General features: G+C 22.2%; 3 protein-coding genes across 3 annotated transcripts; 2 read left to right on the top strand and 1 right to left on the bottom strand.

Annotated features, from left to right (window-relative positions):
• Window positions 1-168: 168 nt before the first annotated feature.
• On the top strand, window positions 169-2,346 carry LOC122503556 (tetratricopeptide repeat protein 12-like). The gene is made up of 4 exons (XM_043614133.1): window positions 169-550; window positions 831-1,019; window positions 1,338-1,730; window positions 2,211-2,346. The coding sequence occupies exons 1-4, from the start codon at window positions 436-438 to the stop codon at window positions 2,288-2,290; spliced, it is 777 nt and encodes a 258-aa protein (XP_043470068.1). The 5' UTR covers window positions 169-435; the 3' UTR covers window positions 2,291-2,346.
• LOC122503555 (UPF0415 protein C7orf25 homolog) lies at window positions 2,311-10,009 on the bottom strand. Its single transcript, XM_043614131.1, has 4 exons — window positions 9,718-10,009; window positions 5,625-6,066; window positions 5,025-5,524; window positions 2,311-2,453 (listed from the first exon to the last, which is right to left on the bottom strand). Exons 1-4 carry the CDS (start codon window positions 9,865-9,867, stop codon window positions 2,376-2,378), a joined length of 1,170 nt encoding a protein of 389 aa, XP_043470066.1. The 5' UTR covers window positions 9,868-10,009; the 3' UTR covers window positions 2,311-2,375.
• A 35-nt stretch (window positions 10,010-10,044) lies between these two features.
• On the top strand, window positions 10,045-20,506 carry LOC122503554 (zinc finger matrin-type protein 3-like). Its single transcript, XM_043614130.1, has 8 exons — window positions 10,045-10,390; window positions 13,869-14,279; window positions 14,365-14,438; window positions 16,598-16,750; window positions 17,226-17,320; window positions 17,581-17,894; window positions 18,143-18,211; window positions 20,056-20,506. The coding sequence occupies exons 1-8, from the start codon at window positions 10,351-10,353 to the stop codon at window positions 20,214-20,216; spliced, it is 1,317 nt and encodes a 438-aa protein (XP_043470065.1). The 5' UTR covers window positions 10,045-10,350; the 3' UTR covers window positions 20,217-20,506.
• The last annotated feature ends 654 nt before the right edge of the window (window positions 20,507-21,160 follow it).

Raw genomic sequence — 21,160 nt, 5'->3', positions numbered from 1 at the left:
CTTTTTTGGTTTCTATTTATTTTCCTTTTTTTGGTTTCCATTTTGTTTTGTTTTATTTACATTTTCTTTTTCCTTTCTTTGTTTCTATTCTGTTTACAAACTTTCTTCTTCATTTTTCTTTAATCTGTTTCTTTTTCTCTTTCGTTTGTTTTTATTTTATTTTTTTTTTCGAGTCTTTTCTATAATTTGTAATTCTTTTTTTGTGTTTTGTTTTTGAAAGCAATTAAACGAGTGTAAAATTGTAAATACCGAGACAAAGAAAAAAAAATTAAGAAAATAAACTACAGACTATGTTAGAAGTTGCCATGGAAACGAAATTATAACCTTTGTCGATCAAGAATTAAAACTAAATTTCTACTTTGTCGTTAAGAAGAAAAAAAAAGTCGTCAAGAGAGAGAGAGAGAGAGAGAGAGAGAAAAGAATTCAGTTAAAAAAATGGATACCAGAAATGAATTTGCAGACGAAGCAAAAATTTTCGAGTCAATTTCGTCCGATAAACACGCCACTCAGGAGGAATTTGAGAATTTTATGCATCGCGTCACTGATGTTGGTGAGCATTATTTGAAAATTCGCTTTTTTGTACTAAAAAAAAACAGTAAATTATGCAAAAAAATATTCAGAATTTATTATTTTACTATTTTTTATACACTATTTTTTTTATTTAAAAAATTGAATTCTGAAAAAATTTGATTTAAAAAAGAAATCTTAGTTTAGTTAAATTTTTTTAGAATCAGAAATAATAATATTAAAATATTATTTTCAAATCATTTTTTAAATAAATTATTTATTAATTTAACAATATTTACAAAAAAAAAATGAATAATTTTCAGAAAAAATAGTGAAAAAATTAGCGTCTTCCGATTTAAAGGAGCAAGAGGAGGGAAAATTATTGGCTGATCAAATTTTGGAGGGAAATTCAGAAAAAGAATTAACAGACGTTGGTGAAATACGAATAAAAACAAATCGAACAGTAATAAATAAATCTTCCACTAATAATGACGATACAAATACTTCGAAAGGTAGAAAAAATTATTTTTCCCTTAAATTAAATAAATAAATAAAATTAAAAATTAGAAAAATCAAAAATGAATAAATTAATAGAATTAATAAATAAATATAAAATTAAGAATAAAAAAAAAGGAATAAAAGAATTGATAGAATTAATAAGTAAATAAAATTGAAATATAATAATTTTTAAATATACATTAAAAAATAAATATAGTGAATAAATAAAATTAGAAATCAAATAAATATTAAAATTGAAAATCCATAAATTTTAATATTATAATTGTGAAAATGAAATTTTTAATTAATTTCCCTCCTTTTCTTTTCGACAGATGCTTTTATGAGGAGTGTGGAATGGGACGCAAAGCAGCGTGCCGATGATAGAAAAATGCGTAATGAACGAGCGGAAACTTATAAAAGAATTGGAAATGGTGCATTTAAAGAGGGCGATTATGAAAAGGCATTAACGTATTTTACGCGTGCCATTGAATTTCGTAAGGACTCGACAGTACTTTGGAATAATAGAGCATTAACTTTAATGAAATTAAAAAAATACAGAAAAGCCATTGACGATTGTGAATGGTCTTTAAAAATATGTAATTCCAATATAAAGGCACTTTTAAATATTGCCAAATGTCATGCCCTTCTTCACAATCACGAAAAATCCAACGAATTTATTCAAATCGCAAGAGAGCGAAATTCCAATTTTACTGATTTTATAAATGGTAGTATTCAAAAATTATCCTCGAGGAATTTTTGGTTTTTTTTCATTTTTTCTATTTCTTTATTTTCTTTTTCACTGTTTTCTATTTTTTTATTTCATTTCTTTTTTCCATTTTTTACTTTATTTTTTCTATTTCTTTATTTTGGTTTTCTATTTCATTTTATCAATTTTTTCATTTCGTTTCTTTTTCATTTTTTACTTTGTTTTTTCTATTTCTTTATTTTGGTTTTCTATTTTATTTTATCCATTTTTTCATTTGATTTCTTTTTCTTTTTTTATTTTCTACTTTATTTTTTCTATTTCTTCATTTTGTTTATTTTTCATTTTCTTCTATTCATATATTTTTTTAAAATTTTTTATTCTTTTTTATTTTGTTTTCTTCAACTTTGCTTTTTTATTAAACTTAAATTTTTAAATTCGCCTTAATTGTAACGTTTTCTAGAAAGAAAAAAAATTTTTTTGATTAATCTTTTTCTTGCAGATTTTGAAAAAGAATTGAAAAAATTGGAGGAGGAAGTGATACCAAAAAGAAGTGATGATCAAGGAGCTTCCAACAATTAGTTGTAATTACTGAATCAATATTATTATGAACAAGTGTTTTTATTTACAAAAAAAACAAAAAATAGATAATAAACGTAGTAAATGTTTAACAAATTGTCGCATTTTTTTCCTTAATTTCAGACAATGATCTTGGTTCGTGAATAAAAACCATGCACTCGATCCCCTGCAACAAAGAAAAAGAGAAAAATTTATTAATTAAAAATAAACAATTCCAACCTTCGATCAACTTTAAGAAGTAAAAAATAGACGTTTTATTTGATTCGAATTTAAAAAAAAATCGAAAAAGTCCTTCATTTTATTCAGGATTTCCACATAAATTTAATTTGGTATTTTTCTTATTATTTTGTTAAAAGAATATTTAAATAATCATTGTTTTTATTTTTCCACAGGAATTACTTTTGAGATAAAATTCGTCTCATTTTTTAGAACAAAATGTTTCTTTCGATGTTTAAAAGATCCTCTTCATATTATATATTTTATACTCTATCGCTCAATAAAATTTGTGTTCAAGAAACACAAATTGAGACAACATTCAAATTCACATCTTTTAAAATTTATTTCTAAAAATTTCTTCTGTACCTAATTCTTTAAATATTGAATAACTTTATAGAAATTTCAAATTTAATTCTTCTTGAAGTCAATTATTTTTAATAATTTTCAGAAAGTTCTTTGAAAATTAAATTATAAAAGAATTTTGATTTCAAACACGTTATTCGAAAATTTTGTAATTAAAATATTTAAAAATTCAACAAGTATAAAAAAAACTTTAAATTAAAAATTTTGAAAAAAGAAGTTTATTAGAATTTCGAATTAAAATTATTTAAGAATCGAAGTTTTATTAATTATAATTTAAAATTTCTAAAAAAAATTTACTATAATTCTACTTTTTAAGCTATAATTCTCATATTAAAATCTAGATTTTTTAACTAAAATTTTTCTCTAAACTAATTATTATTTTTAGTATTTTTGAGAAGTTTCTTTGAGAATAAATCTTTCTAAAAATAAGAAAACTTTCATTTAAAATATAATTTCTTTCTTTTTCAAATTTAAAAACTTTCTGTTATTCGAAATTTTTTTAATGAAAATATATGAAAATTTAATAAATTTTAGAAAATTTTAAATTAAAATTTTTCAAAAAACTTAGTTTATTACAATTTTAAATTAAAGTTTTATTCAAAAGTCAAAGTTTTTAAAAATTTGAATTAGAGAAATTCTGAAATTCAATTATTTCTAAGAATTTCTAATAAAACTTACAAAATTCAATTATTTTCCAGAATTTTTAATAAAAATAATTTTTATAAATAAAATTTTTTAATAATTTTCAAAAAGTTCTTGAAGAATTTCATTATTTAAGAAAAAGGAATTTTTTTTGCTTAAAATACTTTTAAAATTTAATTATTTTCTATTGAATTTTTCGAAATTTTCCTTATTTTAAAAATTTTTAATTACAATATTTAAAAATTCAATAAATTTTTTAAAAATTTATATAGAGATTTAAAAAAAAGTAAGTTTTTTAGAATTTTTATTTTAAATTGTATTCAAAATTCAAAATTTTGAAAAATTTCAATTATGAAAAACATTCGAATTTTATTTGTTTTTAAAAATTTCTACTAAAAATTTAATTCTTTTTAGAAAAATCTTTTAAAATTTGAATTATTTAAGTAGAAAGAAATTTCACTTAAAAAACGTTCGAAATTTGCTTTCAATTTAATTTGACGAAAAATTTTCAATAAAAATATATCAAAATTTAACAAATTTGGATTATAATTTTTTTAAAAAGTAAGTTTTTTTTAGAATTTTTAAATTAAATTATTCAAAATTCAAAGTTACGAAAAATTTCAATTAGAAACCTTTTAAAATTTAATTATTTCTAAAAATTTTTACCCTAACTCTTCAAATATTAAATTATTTTCTAGAATTTTCAAATGCTTCTATAACTTAATTATTTTAAGAATGTTCATTAAAAATTGAATTAATAAAAATGAACTTTTACTTCAAAGACGTTTAAAATATAATTTCTTTTAAATTTAATTTTATGTAATTTCAATAATTTGAAAATTTTTCAATGTCAATATTTAAAAATTTAACAAATTTGGATTACAATTTTTAATAAAAGTGAGTTTTTTCAGAATTTTTAATTTAAATTATTCAAAATTCAAAAGTTTGGAAAAATTTCAATATTGGAAACCTTTTAAAATTTAATTATTTCTAAATATTTCTACTGAACTTCCAAAATTTAAGTATAATCTTCAAATTTTAATTTAAATTCTAAATAAAAATTATTTTTTATAAAATATTTGGAGAGTTTTTCCAGAATTTAATAATTTTAAAACAAAAATTCAATTTTCGGTTATAAAAACTGATTAAAAAATTTATGCAAGACAATTCTTAATCATTTTTCAATTTAAGAAATACTGTCTAGTACTAATAATAAATAATTATTTATTATTAATAATAAATATTTACTAATAATAAATATTTATTACTAATAATAAATAAATACTAATTTAATTCCATAGAATGACAAATGAAACTAGCGTTCAATATAATTCACTCTCGAAATATTTTTAAGTTATAATTATTTTATTTTAATCAATATATTTAAATATTTATTAACTAATTTATTAAAAAGATTTTAGATAAATTATATCAGAATTTATTTAATATATTAATTAAAAAAAATTTAAGTCTTAAATCTTCTTCTTCTCTTTAAAAATAGAAAACGTAATTTCACCTGCATTCGAGCGGCACGTACAAAACCCTCATTTGCAGTGACAGTGACGCTCCTCATATTTTCTCCGGTGGCAAAAACAATTCGCGATCTATCCTTAATTTTACCGCCAACGGACAATTTTTCGACAATACGCCCACGCGGTATGTCGTCAACAATTTTCACTCTGCTCATTAATTCATCAGCTCTTGATACTTCATTTGGCCCGCCAATTACTTCGATAATATTCATAAAATTCTCATAAGCCGTTTTACAAACAACAAGCTCTTTATCTTGAAACAATTTCTCGAGTATCGGTTTTACAGCCCGATTTCTCTCCCATTCGGCCTGCGTTGTCAATAATGGTTCCTTATAAACAAAATTTGCGTGACCATTTGTCATATTCGTCACATAGGCGAGTAACGTCGACACATCCAAATTCAATAATTTTATCTCCGGATCTATTCGATTCGACACATCCAAATCGGGAAAATAAAAATCCTCCATTGAATCATCGTCCGAGGCTGAAATTTTTTTTATACAGAATTAGAATAAATATATTTAAATATTTTAAATATATAAATATTTTAGAATTTTTTTTAAATAGAAAAGTCTTTGTTTTACCACTGAAATCTTCGTTACTTGATGTTCGGCTGGGAATTTTTTCGCCTTTAACGACAATGCCTTTATTTTCGAGTTTCTCCGCGAGGGGGATCTCGATACCGGAGGCAAAATGAAAGACAACTTCCGGCGAACGATACATGTGTGGATGATTAATTGCGCATTGTAAAAAACAATTGGCCTGATCTAATACCGACTTTTGGCCATACTCGCCATTTCCCTTTGAAATTAATGTCAGAGCGCGTGCATTTCGCGCAATTACTTTTATCCATTGTGAACCACCTTTACAAACAATGTCCACCTCCAGGCGTGAATTTTTATAATTAAATGGCTTTAGTACATGAATTGGCTCATTTGCCGCAAATAAACATTCAACAATTGCATTTAAATGTATTAAATTTGTACTTTGTAGATGTTCCTTCTTCACTGTTCCTGCCGTGCGTACCTTAAATATTTTAAATTCTAGAATTATTAATTTTATTCATCGTATTTATAAATAATGTTATTAAAATTAGTCAAATAAAATTATAAGATTTTCATCAATATAAAAATTAATTTTTAAAATTTTTAATTATTATTATTATTATTATTTATAAAAATTATCAGATTTTTTATCGCAGGCCTTGGAGCGACTTTAAGGCGCAAAAAAGTCGTTTTTGTCGATTTTTAACGTAATTTTTTTGTGAGGAATTCAATGATCATAAAATAAAATCGGTCAGAAAATATTTTGACACTTTTAGAATTTTTAGTTTTCTTAAAAATTTTTGGATTTTGAAATCCATGCGTAATTTTTTAGAAAATATGTTTTTAAATCCAAGAAAAAAATTGCCAAATGAAAAAATTGATTTTAGTAATTTTTGAAGTACTTTTTGGGCTCGGTTGAACTAGCGACCCGCCGGCCGCCACCCATCAGAAGAATCCATAGGCGCCGACACACATAGTAGCGCGGTGGCCCTTATGGTTCAATCAACGCAAAAAAAAGTACGCTAGCTATTACAGTTTATTAAAAATATTTTCAATTGTCACATTTTGAAGAGCAATAATCCCCCTTTAATTTCTGACAAAGAAATAAACATTTGGTCTTAAATTATTAGAGTTATGAATTTTTTTCCGATTTTTTTTTCAATTTTCGTTTTTCTGATACGGGCGGATGGGGACGCTGGCTATCAAAAATTTTTTAAATGAATTCTTATTGGTCACATTTTAAGGAGCATTAATCCCTCTTTAATTTGCGACCAAGAAACAAAGAATTGGTCAAAAATTATTCGAGTTATGAATTTTTTTCCGATTTTTTTCCCAATTATCGATTTTCTGATACGGGCGGGTGGGGCCGCTGGCTATCAAAAGTTTATGAAAAATATTTTCAATTGTGACATTTTGAAGAACAATAATCCCCCTTTAATTTGCGAGCAAGAAACAAAGAATTGGTAAAAAATTATTCGAGTTATGAATTTTTTTCCGATTATTTTTTCAATTTTCGTTTTTCTGATACGGGCGGATGGGGACGCTGGGTATCAAAAGTTTATTAAATATATTTTCAATTGTCACATTTTGAAGAGCAATAATCCTCCTTTAATTTCTGACCAAGAAATAAGCATTTGGTCTAAAATTGTTCGAGTTATGAATTTTTTCCCAATTTTCGATTTTCTGATACGGGCGGGTGGGGACGCTGGCTATAAAAAGTTTATTAAAAATATTTTTAATTGTTACATTTTGAAGAGCAATAACCCCCCTTAAATTTCTGACCAAGAAATAAGCATTTGGTCTAAAATTGTTCGAGTTATGAATTTTTTTCCGATTTTTTTACAATTTTCGTTTTTCTGATACGGGCGGGTGGGAACGCTGGCTATCAAAAATTCGAACAATTTTCGACCAAATTTTTATTTCTTGGTCACAAATTAAAGGGAGATTATTGCTGTTTAAAATGTGACTATTGCATTTTTTTCTATAAACTGTAATAGCTAGCGTACGTTGTTTTTGCGTTGATTGAACCGTATAGGGCCACCGCGCTACTATGTGTGTCGGCGCCTATGGATTTTTCTGATGGCTGGCGGCCGGCGGGTCGCTAGTTTCACCGAGCCTATTTTTTGAATGAAATATTTTTCTTTCGTTAAAAATGCTAAAAAAATACCATTATTATTCAATTTTTTTATTTGAAAATTCATTTGTTTATTAAAAAATATTAAATTTTTATATGAAAATTTATATTTTTATTTTTCTACCTAATTTCAGATCATAATTTTTATATATAAAAAATAAAAAATAGGTATACAAAAAATTATTAACTGAAGTTAGGTGGAAAAATAAAAAAATAAATTTTCATATAAAAATTCAATATTTTTGGTATTTTTTAGCATTTTTAGCCTAAAAATTTAAAGATTTTTTTTCATAAAAAATGCTTCAAAAATTACGAAAATCAAAATTTTTTTATTTAGCAACTTTTTAGTATATTCAAAAACATATTTTCTACACAATTACGCATGGATTTCAAAATTTACTAATTTTTAAGAAAAATGAAAATTCAAAATGGCTGAAAATATTTTTTCACATATTTTATTTTATGACCATTGAATTTCTAACAAAAAAAATACATTAAAAACAATTTTTTGGTGTATTTAAATTATTTTCTTGATATAGTTAAAAATATCGATGTACCCTCCCATTAAAAAAAAAATTCGTTTATGTAATTCAGTGTTGTCACAGAAATTTTATTTTGTATTTCCCTGACCTTTCACTCATTTCAATTATTCAACTTGAATAATTTTGTTAAATGAATATTTAAATACTTCTTATTTGTTTTTCCACGGGAAATAAAATTTCTACAAATTACAACTACAAGCTTTTCAAAATTTAATTATTTTCCTCAATTTTTTACTAAATCTCATCTCCAAATAAATTATTTTTAATAATTTTCCGAATGTTCTACCAGAATTCAATTATTTAAATACAAAAATTTAATTTTTTATAATAATTACAACGGTTTATGTTTTTTTTAGTTATTAAGGTATAATATTTTCAAAAAATTATAATCCTAAAGAAATTCATAAAATTAATTTTAAAAAAATTTTTTAAAGAAATTCTTAAAATTAATTTTAAAAAAAGTTCTGAAAGATAATAATTTTTCATTAATATACAATTAAAAAATTTCTAAACAATTAAAATTTAGTTAAATATTTCAAAACTAATTGAATTTTTAAAAAATGTAAAAAAAATAATAAAATTTTTGAAGAATTTGAATCATAAAGATGATTTTTCCAAAATTGTATTATGTTTAAAAAAGTAATTCTTTAAAAATTTTAATTTATTTTGTTCAAAAATTATTTAAAAAATTCTAAGAATTAGTTTTTTAAATTATTGTAATGTAATTTTCCGAAAATAATTCAATTTTCTTAAATTATTTTTGTAAAATTTAGAAAAAACTAATTTTTTGAAGATTAAAAATATTAAAAATAATTGAATTTCAAAAAAATTTGAATCGAAAAATTCTAATTTTTAATTTCTAAAAATTTTAATGTTATATTTTTTGTTTGTATTTAAATTTTAGGAAATATGCAATTAAAAATACTGAAAATAATTGAATTTCAAAAAAATTTGAATGGAAAAATTCTAATTACTTTTTTTAAAAACATTTCTATATAATTTTTAGAAGCTAATTTTCATTAATTTTCTTTTTCAAATTTACACATGAAGATTTTTCGTTAAAACTTTGAAGAATTCAATTCGTTACCTCAAGTAGAGGATGAGAATTTAAGCAAAAAAATAATATAATTACTAATTATTGCGATACAAATATTTAAATAATAATTATTATTCAAATTATGTTCATTTAAAAAAAATTAGAAAAAGTTCTTCTGAATGGGGCACCGTTTCGAAATACATACGCCCCTGACTTTGTAATTTCGATTTTAAAAATTTTAAATTGGACAGGGCCCTATGGAGAAATACACCCGCCCCTGATGTGAAAATTACATTTCAAAACAATAATTAAAGGTTATGTTTATTCAAGAAGAGTAAAAAAAAACTGAAAACCACTTTTTAAAAAAGAAAATTTAAAAGTAAAAAATGTCTTTGTTTGATAATTTAAAGTGAGACTCACCTTCTCTAAAAAACGTATTTCCTGCATAAATTTTCTAACCAGCTTCTCGACACCTTCAACATTTTTCGCCTCGTTTAATTTGTCGACAGCAATTTTGCCTAATTCTATTTTTTCCCCGAGACATTTTAACAATTCCTCTTTATCATCCATACAATCGTTAATATTTGAAATTAATTATTAAAGAATGAGGTAAATATTTCTAAGAAAATAATACTGAAATTTTCTCCCTTTTTTGCATTGAATCCATGACTAAATTTACAGCGCATGCTCGACGCCATCTTGAAATGTGCTCCATGTGTTTGTGTGTGCGTGCTTTATCGGTTTTCACGTGAAGCGACAACAAAATTGAATGTGCGGAATGTTTTTTTTTAGTTCTATTTAATTAATAATAATAATATAGAGAAAAAGATTTTATCTCTACAATTGAAATAGTTTATTTTTGACAATTATATTTTCTTCCGGTTGTAATCGAGTATTAAATCGATATTTAACTGACTGTCAGGGTATAAAAAGTGTTCTCTCTCTATATATATATTGTGTTAATTGTCTCACATTGCTAATAGACAATACAATAAAGTGATTTAAAGTGATATTAATTATTGTTTACAAGAAATATTATTTTATAACTGAAGAATGTCTGTGGCTGATAAAATTAAAAATCCGGAAGTTCCAGGTAAGTTTGCTGATGTATTTTTCCTTTTTCTTACTATCGTATAGTAAATAGAACAAAAGTTTGTAATTATTTTCTTTTCTTTTTTATTAAAAATAAATTTAGACATGGAAGTTTATTTTTTAAATTATGAAGTAATTTTGTTGAATTTTAAGGTATTTTTTGGTTTTATTTCAAGAGAATGGGTTCGATTCAAATTGTAATAAAAATGTTCTTTCGTGAAATTTTTTTGAGGTTATGTTTCGTTGCTATACGAAAGGGGTAAAAAGAAATTTTTTTATAATAAAAATGATGTTAAGGTTTATTTTTTTTGAAAAAAGATTAAAAGAATTTATTTCAAAGTTTTTTAAAAATTTTAAATGTTATAATAGTAATAAAAATAAGTTAAAATAATTATAAAAAACGAAAATAAAAATTTTAAAAAGCCGACAAAATAAAAATAAATAAAATATACGAACAAAGTGTAAAAGGCAAGGTTAAATAGAAATTTAAAAATAAAACAAAAAATATAAATTTAATATTAAACAAATTAGAAAGAAAAAAATAAAAGAATAGCAAATAAATAAATAAAAAATTTTAAAAATTACCTAATGCAAAACGAAAACAAAATATAATAATAATTAATCAAATTCTACATTTTTTTCCAAATTTTTAATAAGAATTCTTCAAAAATATAATTATACTTAAAAATAAGTTTTATGAGTGAAATAAGATAAAATTTTTTAAAATATAAAATTTATTTTCAATGAAATTTGACAAAAATTTCCACTTATTGTTAATTATTTTAATAATTAATATTTATTTATTATTTCTCCACCGGAATAAATTTTTTTAATAATTTTAAATTAATTTTATTCTCATTTTTTAATTTTAATTTAATTTTTTTGAAATTTAAATATTTCTAAAAATTACAACTTCAATTCTTTAAAAATCCAATTAATTTTTTAAATTTTTAAATAAAATTTTTCAAAACTTTAGTAATTTTTTAAAAAAATAATGAATTATTAATTGTTTAAGATAAATATTTAAATATTATTATTACAACAATTAAAATTTTTTTTCTGAAGATTTCAATTTAAAAGAATTTTTTTTAAACTTATTTTAAAAATTTACTGTTATTTTTATAAAAAATTAAATGTTTGTATTTAAATAATTGAATTCTGGAAGATAATTCGGACAATTATTAAAAATAATTTATTTAGGAATAAAGTTTAGTAAAAAAAAAATTGTAGAAAATAATTGAATTTTGAAAGGCTTATAGTTGTAATTTTTAGAAATTATTCAATTTCAGAAGGTTTTAAATTGAAATTTTGTTAAATTTTATATCCCGTGGAAAAACAAATGAGAAGTATTTAAATATTCAGTCAACAAAATTATTCAAGTTGAATAATTAAAATGAGTGAAAGGTCATGGATATTGAAAATTTTTTTTTTTTCTTAAAAATTATTATATTTTGAAATCTATGCGTAATTTTGTAGAAAATATGTTTTTGAATCCACAAAAAAAGTTGCTAAATTAAAAAATGTTGATCTTCATAATTTTTAAAGTATTTTTTTGAAAAAAAAAATCTTTATTATTTATTTAACAGGTCTCGAACTAGGTCCGTAAATCCCGTAAAAGTCCGTAACTTTGCTTGAAGTCCGTAAAAGTCCGTTTTTTTGAAAAAAGGTCCGTAAAGTCCGTAATTCGATTGAAAAAGGTCCGTAAAGTACGTAAATTATACGATATAATTTGGATAATTTTAGAGAAATTACAAATGATTGAAGGAATTCAATTATTTTCAAAAGTAATAAAATTCTTCGCAAAAATTCAATTATGTTCAAAAATTTTTAAAAATTCACGTCAAAATTTCATTTATCTTTAGAAATAATTAAATTCTTCTTCGAAATATCAATTATTTTCAAAAATTTTAATAAAATTCTTGGAAAAATTTCAATTATTTTCAAAATTTTTCCTCAATTCAATGATTTTTAATAGGTACCTATACTATTCTAATAAAATTTTCCAAAAGAATTCAATTATTTAAAAAAAATCTACTAAAATTCTACACAAACCTTTAATTATTTTCAAAAAATAATAAAAAATTTACAGGAATTTCATTATTTACAAATTTTTTTATAAATTTCTGCGCAATATTCAATTATTTTCATAAATAATAAAATTTTTACAGGTATTTAATTTTTTTGGCAAATAATAAAATTCTTATTAGGAATTCAATTATTTTAATAAATAATAAAGCTAATTGCAGAATTTCAATTATTTTTAATACAATTTTAATCGAATTCCTCGAAAAATGTAATTATTCTTAAAAATTTTATTAAAATTTATCAAAGAAATGTAATTATTTTAATATCCTTTGCTACAATTTATTTATTAGAATTTAAATATTATTCTTAATAAATTTTTAATTAAATTTCTTTAAAGAATAAAATTATTGCATTCAAAATTTTTAATTCAATTCTTTCCGTAAATTATCAATTATCTTTATAAATAATAAAATTCTTCTCTAAAATTGAATTATTTTTAAAAAATTTAATAAATTTCTTGGCAAAATTTCAATTATTTTCAAAAATTTTCCCTAATTTAATTATTTTTAATATCTACTATTTTAATCAAATTTTGCAAAAGAATTCAAATTATTTGCAAATTGATTGATACAATTCTTTAAAAGAATTCAATTTTAAGAAACATATGTAATTATTCAATAAATTGTTTTTTTGTATTTAAATCATGAAATTCTCGTAGAATTTTCTCATAAAAATTGATTTAAAATGGATTTCAGTTAAAATTTTAGATTATAATTGAATATTAAAAGTATTAGAGCGTTAAGTTTTAAAAATAATTAAATTTTGAAAAGGTTTCAGATTCAAATCTTTGAAAATTTGAATTTTTCATATTTTTAACTAAGTAACAATTCTGTGGAATTAATTTTTTTGAGAAATTTTAATTGCAAATTTTTTTTTATATTATTTGAAGTTTTTATTTTCTAATAAATATTTAGTTGAAGAATTTACAAATAATTGGAATTTCGTAAAATTGAATATTGTAAAGAAATGGATTTGAAAATTGACGAAGAACTTTTTCGAAAATTATTTAAAAAAATTGATTTTAAGAAGAATTTTAGTTAATAATTCTTGAAAATAATAATTGAATTAATAATAATTTTATCACTCTATCTTTAATTATTATAAAACATGAAGTTATCGATCGCTCCGAGTCGAAGACTCAGAGTTATCGATATCTTCATGTTTTTTAGTTATGAAAAAATCTAATTTATAGTTTTAAGTAAAATGTTCTCTTATATATTTTTGTCAGTAATTGGTCCGTAAATGGTCCGTAATTTTTCATTTTTGGTCCGTAAAGTCCGTATTTTTAAATACTTTCACTGGTTCGAGCCCTGATTTAAGGAATTAAGGAATAAAGTATATTTATTTGAGAATAATAAAAAAATAGATTCTTATACTTTAATTTTTTCTTTCAGGACTAGAATGTTTATTGCCACCACCGCCGCCGCCGCCTCCACCACCAAAAATAACCGTCAATGAATCTCATCCACCGCCTTCAATGCCATCGGGCCTACCAACGCCAGTACCTCCGCCGAGTGGTCCTTTCGGAAATATAATGCAACCACCGGTGCGTCCATTTTATCCGACAATTGCACAACCTGTTCTAAGTCATGCGACGTCGACGCCCTGGTGGATACCGACGGACGCTGATTCAACCGATGTTTACGCTCAATGGTACGCGAATTCATATAAAAATGCCGCCGCAGCACAAGGAACACCAGTGACAACAACCGCAACAACAACGCCTCCACAAGCCGATAAATTAAAGGCGAAAAATAAATTTCTTAAACGAAAAATCGAACCAATTGATCCGCGAGTCGATGCCGGTAAAAAGAATCGAATTCTACTTTTTTTAACTGAAAAACTAAATTTTTTAACAAAAATTTAATTAAAATAACTATTTTTTTGCAGAAAAAGTCGCATCCGCTCAAAGGGAATTATCGGCATTAATGAAACCATTAAAATGTGACTTGTGCAATGCTGTTGTAAGTAAATTTATATTTTTTAATATATATATTTTTATTTATTTACTTTCCAGGGTTGACAAAAGAATTTAATTTTCTTTTTCCATGTTCCTAAAGTTCTGAACGTTCAAATGAACGAAATTTATTTATTTCTTCTTTAAATTAAATTTTTATTACAATAATTTTGCGACACTGGCAAAAAAATTAATTGGGGAAGTTTCTAATGTAAAATTTCGATTAATCGGGAATTCTTAATTAAATATAGATTAGAATTCAATTACTTAAATATAAAAATAAATAATGTATTGAAAAATTGAATGTTTCTTAAAATTGAATTTTCCTAAAGAATTTTATCAACAAATTTTTGAATAATTGAATTCTTTCGACGAATTTCAAATAAATTTTTCAAAATAATTGCAATTTTCGTGGAATTCAATTAAAATTGAATTAAAAATAATTTAAATTCTAATATGAGTTTTATTATTATTATGAAAATAATTGAATCTCTGTAAAAAATGTTATTATTTATGAAAATAATTGAATTATTGCGAAGAAATTTTGAAAATAATTGAATTTCAGAGAAGAATTTTATAAAGATAACTATTCATAAAGATAATTGAAATATTGACAAGATTTTAAAAAAATTTGAACATAATATTCAAGTGAGGAGTAAGTTTTCAAAACCTGATAAATCCAAATTTTGTCATTTTGAGAAATTTAAACAAATAACAATTTTTTTTTTAAATTGAACAGTGATAAATCGATTTGTAAGGATTTTAATATTTTGAAAATGTGTTTATCTCAATTTTAAAAAAAATGGATTTATCAACTTTTGAAAAATTGCTCCTCAAGTATAATCTAAAATTTTAACTAAAATTCATTTTTAAATCAATTTTTATAAAAAAATTCATCGACAATTCATTTTTTAAAATACAAAAATAAATAATTTATTGAATAATTCTCAAAATTAAATTAAAAATAATTGAAATTCTACGATGAGTTTTATTATTTATGAAAATAATTGAAATATTGCGAAGAAATTTTGAAAATAATTAAAATTTTTCCAAGAATTTTATTAAACATTTTAGAAATAATTGAATTTCGGAGAAAAAAATTATTATTTAATATTTATAAAAATAATTAAAATATTGACGAGATTTTAAAAAAAAATTTGAACATAATATTCAATTATAATCTAAAATTTTAACTGAAATACATTTTTAAATCAATTTTTATCAGAAAATTCAACGAGAATTCATTTTTTAAAATAATAAAATAATTTTAAATAATTTAAATTATTTTTTAACTAATTGAATTCTTGTAAAGAAATTTATTATCGATGAAAAAAATAGAATTTTTGTGAAAAAATGGATAAAAAATTTGTAAAAAATTGAATTCTTTTGGGAAATTTTATTAAAATAGTAGAATATTGAAAATCATTGAATTAAGAAAAATATTTGAAAATAATTGAATTCTTGAGATGAATATTGTTATTTTTGAAATTAATTGGATTTTGCAATGAATTTTATTAAAATTCCTGAATATAATTGAATTTCGGGGAAGAATTTTGCAATTTAAAAAGATAATTAAAATGTTGACGAGAATTTTTTTTAATTTTTGAAAATAATTGAATTTCTGGAAAGAATTTTGATATTTATTAAGATAGTTGAATTCTTTCAAAGAATTCCGTTAAAATTTCTAAAATTGTAACTAATTTCAACAGAATTGAAATTAAAATTTTCCAAAAAAAAGACTTCATTAAATGATTTTTAAGTGATAACTTTATGGCAGTTCTTTAATAGAATTAAGTTATTTAATAAGAAATTATTGTCACAGAAATAGAAAAAATTGAAGGTTTTTTTATAATTCAATTTCATAGTTTATAAGGAAAACAAAAAGACACAAAAAATCTGAATTTTCTTATAAATTCTAAACATTTAATTTTTTCCAGTACTTTTAATAGAAATCCCTGACTTTTCCCTAAATTCCCTGACCTTTGGCAACCCTGCTTTCATTTTTACTTCAATTTTTTCCTCGTCTTCATTTTTATTCTTTTTTTTTATTTTATTGTTTTTTATATATCTACTTTGTTTTTATTTTTATTCTATTCTTTGTTTTCATTTTATTCTTTTGGTTTTTTTTTAAATTTCATTCGCTTGTTTTTGTTTGTTTTTCAATAGATGAACTCGACGCTTCAAGCAAAACGACACTATGATGGAAAACCACATCAAAAGAAAGTGTCTATGTTTCTTAATCAAAGTGCCAAAAAATTCAAAGTCGATGACGGACAGGTTTCCAGTACGACCGGCAGTGATTGGAACAGTTATTGCGAGGTGATTGAAATTTTTCTACAGATTAAAAAAAAGAACAACAAACTTTCGCATATAGATTTATTGATTATTCGCATTTTTTTTTCTCATAAATGTCTCTTTCTCTCTTTTTCTTTTTATTTTTTGCTCTCAATATTTTTATTGAGGAAATAAAAATTAATTTCGTTTGATCCTTTTGATTCTTGAAAAATAGAAAAATAATAAAAGAAATGAATAACAAATAAATATGTAATGAAAATAAGAATTAAAAAAAAGGATAATAAAAATTGAAGGCAATATAAATAATAAAAATAAATTTTTAAACAATTAAAAATAAATTGAAATAAATAATAAAAGAAATATGAAGATTATGAAAAATTTAAAGAATACCGAGATAATAAGATAATGTAAATTAAATTTTATAAATTATGATAATTTTCTTCCGAGTTTTATCTCATTTTTTTGCTTTCTAGAAATGTAGAATTTATTTTTTTTTCAGATTTGCAAAACGTGGTTCACATCACAAATGGACGCTGCTCAACATTACGCGGGAAAAAAACATATGAAGGCTGCACAAGGAATTTCCCGTCCAAGGTAGGTACTTTAATAAAAAATAACGTTTTACTTTAAAAACTTTTTTCTTTTAAAAATATAGTTTTCTTTTAAAAAAACATTTTTTTTCAACTTTATAAAAACTTATTAAAATTATAATAAATAAAAATTCTCAGTTTGAAATTCATTCACAATACTTTAAATTGTAAATTATTTTCAGGTAACTGAAAAAAATATATTTAATTATAAATTATACTTTCTGTTAAGAAAAAAAAGAATAGTAGAAAAATTCTGTTTTTCAGTCAAAAGAAAAAAAAGGACAATAATGCAGCAGTCGATCCGACGGGACGTTTTGGTGTTGGTTCGCAATTTTTGCCAAATGAACCACCAGTTCCAGCAACAATTGCCGCTGTTCCGGTTCCATTACCAGTTCCCGTACCGGAAGTCGCAGTCTCATCGCCTGCCGTTCATTATTCACAACCAGTTTATACTCAAACATTGCATTGCGATTTGTGTGGTGTTTCAGCAAATCGCGAGGATCAATTGGAAACGCATAAAAGAGGCGCACGACATTTACGAATGCTCAAACTTAACGGATTACCCGTACCTGAAAATGGTAAATTTCTCTTTAAAAAAAGAAATTTTATATTTCTTAAAAAATTTAACCCTATGAACTACGATGACTTATTTAGACTAAAACTAAACTATAGTTTAGCCATTTTTAGAAACTTTATATTTTGAGTAAAATTTACTGAACTACGATGACTTATTTCGACTCTAGTTTTTTTTTTATTAAATTCATTTTTTTATTTTTGTTTTTTACATTGAGAGGAGATAATATTTTTCTGATTCTTTTTTTTTCAGTTCAAGAGGCACAAGTTACACCAACGACTGATGGACCAATCGATTATTCAATTTACAGAACGCCATCAGGTAAATATATTATTTTTGTTCTAATTTATCGAATAAAATATATTTTCACAATACATTTTTTTTTTTTTTTTGATAATTTTCGATAAAGAAATCTAAATATTTTTCTAAATTTCTTAAATTACATGTGTATTAAGAATTTTATCATTTTTATCTGCAGTGAAAACAAAACTTATTAAAGATAAGTAGAAGAAAAATTAAAAACAAATAGCAAAAAAAAACTTGCTATTGAATAAAAACTATGATCATCATTACGCTTAAAACTTGAATGATAATTTTAATAATTATAGTAACCAGAGGTTACCAGAGGTCAATGAATTACTTTAAAAATTCTAGTTTTTAGGGTACAAGAAATTTAGAACTTTTAACTAAAATTGAGGAGCAAATTTTCAAAAGTTGATAAATTCGTTTTTTCACTGTTTAATTTAAGAAAAAAAATTTATTACTAAAGAATTTTCAATTTAAAAAATATTTTGGCCTAACCTTGATAATTTTTAATTAAAATTTTTTTATTAGAAAAAATTACCAAAACCTTTAAATTCCCTTATTGCTTTAGACTTCAATTAGAAACAGAGCGTTTTAAATAGAAAAAATATTCAAAAATGAATAATTCATTACAATTTTTCTACATTAACGTTAATTTTAATGGTTTTGTTGAAATTGTCATTTGTTTAAATTTCTCGAAATGACAAAATTTGGATATATCAGGTTTTGAAAACTCACTCCTCAATTATTAATTTTTTAGAAAAATAATAAATTATGAATATTTAAAGATAAACATTTAAATGTTATTATTAAAACAATTAAAATTTTTATATTTTTGTCTTTTTATTACCTACTTTCAGAATAGTAAATTTACAGAAAATTCCATAAAAAAACTGTAAATCTACAGAAAATTTTTGTTACAGTGTGGTTAAAGTCCTACAATTTTATATTTTGAAAATTCCTTTTACAATTCTTTAACTTTTATATTAAATTATAATTTCCCCAAATTTCGTCAAATTTTAAGAACCACTTGCAGATTGTGATATTTCTGACGTGGAGTCACCCTTGAGTTAAATTGTTTTCAATGAGGAATAATAATTGAATATTTAATTAACAAAATTATTAAATTTTCAAATAATTTTATTTAAAAATTCAAAAAAATAATTTAATTTTGAAAGAATAACAGTTGTAATTTTTTTAGAAATAATTAAATTTCAAAGTTTTACATTAATATCATTAAAAATTTTAATATCTGTGGAGAAATAATTATTTTATCTTATCCTAAAAATGAAAAAAATAACTTGAATAGTTCTATCAATCAATTATTTTTGTATTTAAATAATTAAATTCTCGTAGTTGAATTATGATAAGAATAGATTTATAAAAGAATTTCAGTTTTAGAAAATAATTGACTATCAGAAGCTTAATAGTAGGAATTTTCACAAATAAACAAATTTAAAAAGGTTTTTAAATTGAAATCATTGAAAATTTTAATTGTTGTAATTATTCAGAAATAATTTATATTCGGAATGTTTTTATCTAAAGTTTTTTAATAATTTCAATTGCTGTAAAAAATTATAAATAATAAAATATTTATTATTTTTTATTATTATTTTATTATTTTAATTTGGAAATATTAAAAAATATTAAAGGTGAAAGAAGTTAACAATTAATAATAATAATTGTTAACTAATTAATTAATTAATTAATTGATAATTGTTAACTTCTTTCACCTTTAATATTTAACTGGCAAATGATAAATTCATTTCCTTTAATTAAAAAATATTAATAAAAATAAAAAAAAATTTGAAGTATAATTATTAACAAAATTAACATTCGTTGAATTGTTTTTTCTTTTTTAGGACAATATTATTGTGCGCCGTGTAATTTGTCGCTCAATTCAGAAATAACATTCGCTCAACATATTGAGAGTAAAAAGCACAGAAGTCAAATTAATCCAAAGGTACAAGTGACGCCTGTAACGTCATCAAAAAAATCTCACAAGAAGAAAAATAATAATTAGAAACGTCCTTTTTTTCTCTAAAAAAGAAAAAAAGAAATAATTTTTGCAATACACACGAAAAAATAATTTCTCCTTTATAATTCCTTGATGTTTTCACGGTTCCAATTTTCATTGTCTATTTCACAATCAATTGCATGAATGTTGAAATATTTTCACGATTTCTTCAAAAACAAAAAAAAACACAAAGGTATGTCACAATATCTTACACTTCTTTTTATTCTTTATGATTACATTTATTATAAAAGTTTAAGAGAGAGAAAATTAAAATATTTTTATTTTTTTGTCATCGACGAGAAAATGTTTGATTTTCCTCTCAAATCATCGAAAATGAAAATTTAATTTTTATAATTTTTACCGAAGAAAAATTTTGAAAATGAAACAAATATATTTATAAAATTAAATGATTCCAATGTTTTGGAAGAAGAATTTTTTCACTTTTCTATAAATAAATAAATAAATAAAAAGTCAATATTCGTCAACGAAAATTGCAAAATAAAAATAATTCATTAGTTTAATGAAAGGAAATTAAAAAAATTACTTTCAAAAATATTTCTTCGGGGAATGAAAAATAAATTTTCAGTTTATTCTATGTTATATTATTGACATTAGTAAAAAATTGTTTAGTTTTCAAAAATCGACGAATTTATTATAAAAAAATATAATTTGTTGGTTTATTTAGATTACAAAAAAAGAAATACAAATTTGTTGCAATTATAATTGTTTGCAAAAGTAAATTTTGATTTCAATCTTTCATTCCTTTCAACTAAAGAAAGAAAGAAAGAGAGAGAGAGAGAGAGAGAAAGAAAGAAAGAAGGAGAGAGAGAGACGATTTCGGGGGGAAAAAGTAGCAAATTTTTTTCAATCTGCATATATTTATAATTAAAAATTAAAAAATCACTTTATTGAGAAAGGAAAAAAAGGTTAATTGATGTGATTTAATGGAA

The sequence above is a fragment of the Leptopilina heterotoma genome, unplaced genomic scaffold (assembly GCF_015476425.1).
Source record: "Leptopilina heterotoma isolate Lh14 unplaced genomic scaffold, ASM1547642v1 Lhet_264, whole genome shotgun sequence".
NCBI lineage: Eukaryota > Metazoa > Arthropoda > Insecta > Hymenoptera > Figitidae > Leptopilina > Leptopilina heterotoma.
The sequence above is the reverse complement of the archived record's forward strand: the minus strand, read 5'-3'. Positions and strand labels throughout refer to the sequence as shown.

Bases quoted from the DNA above. Each gene is read 5' to 3' on its own strand.
- LOC122503556 (XM_043614133.1), top strand. From the start codon at position 436: ATGGATACCAGAAATGAATTTGCAGACGAAGCAAAAATTTTCGAGTCA. The intron at 1,020-1,337 runs GTAGAAAAAATT...TCTTTTCGACAG, and splicing joins CGATACAAATACTTCGAAAG to ATGCTTTTATGAGGAGTGTG. The intron at 1,731-2,210 runs GTAGTATTCAAA...TTTTTCTTGCAG, and splicing joins TTTTACTGATTTTATAAATG to ATTTTGAAAAAGAATTGAAA.
- LOC122503555 (XM_043614131.1), bottom strand. From the start codon at position 9,867: ATGGATGATAAAGAGGAATTGTTAAAATGTCTCGGGGAAAAAATAGAA. The intron at 6,067-9,717 runs GTGAGTCTCACT...AAAATATTTAAG, and splicing joins AAATACGTTTTTTAGAGAAG to GTACGCACGGCAGGAACAGT. The intron at 5,525-5,624 runs GTAAAACAAAGA...AAAAAATTTCAG, and splicing joins AAGTAACGAAGATTTCAGTG to CCTCGGACGATGATTCAATG.
- LOC122503554 (XM_043614130.1), top strand. From the start codon at position 10,351: ATGTCTGTGGCTGATAAAATTAAAAATCCGGAAGTTCCAG. The intron at 10,391-13,868 runs GTAAGTTTGCTG...TTTTTCTTTCAG, and splicing joins TAAAAATCCGGAAGTTCCAG to GACTAGAATGTTTATTGCCA. The intron at 17,321-17,580 runs GTAGGTACTTTA...TCTGTTTTTCAG, and splicing joins CAAGGAATTTCCCGTCCAAG to TCAAAAGAAAAAAAAGGACA.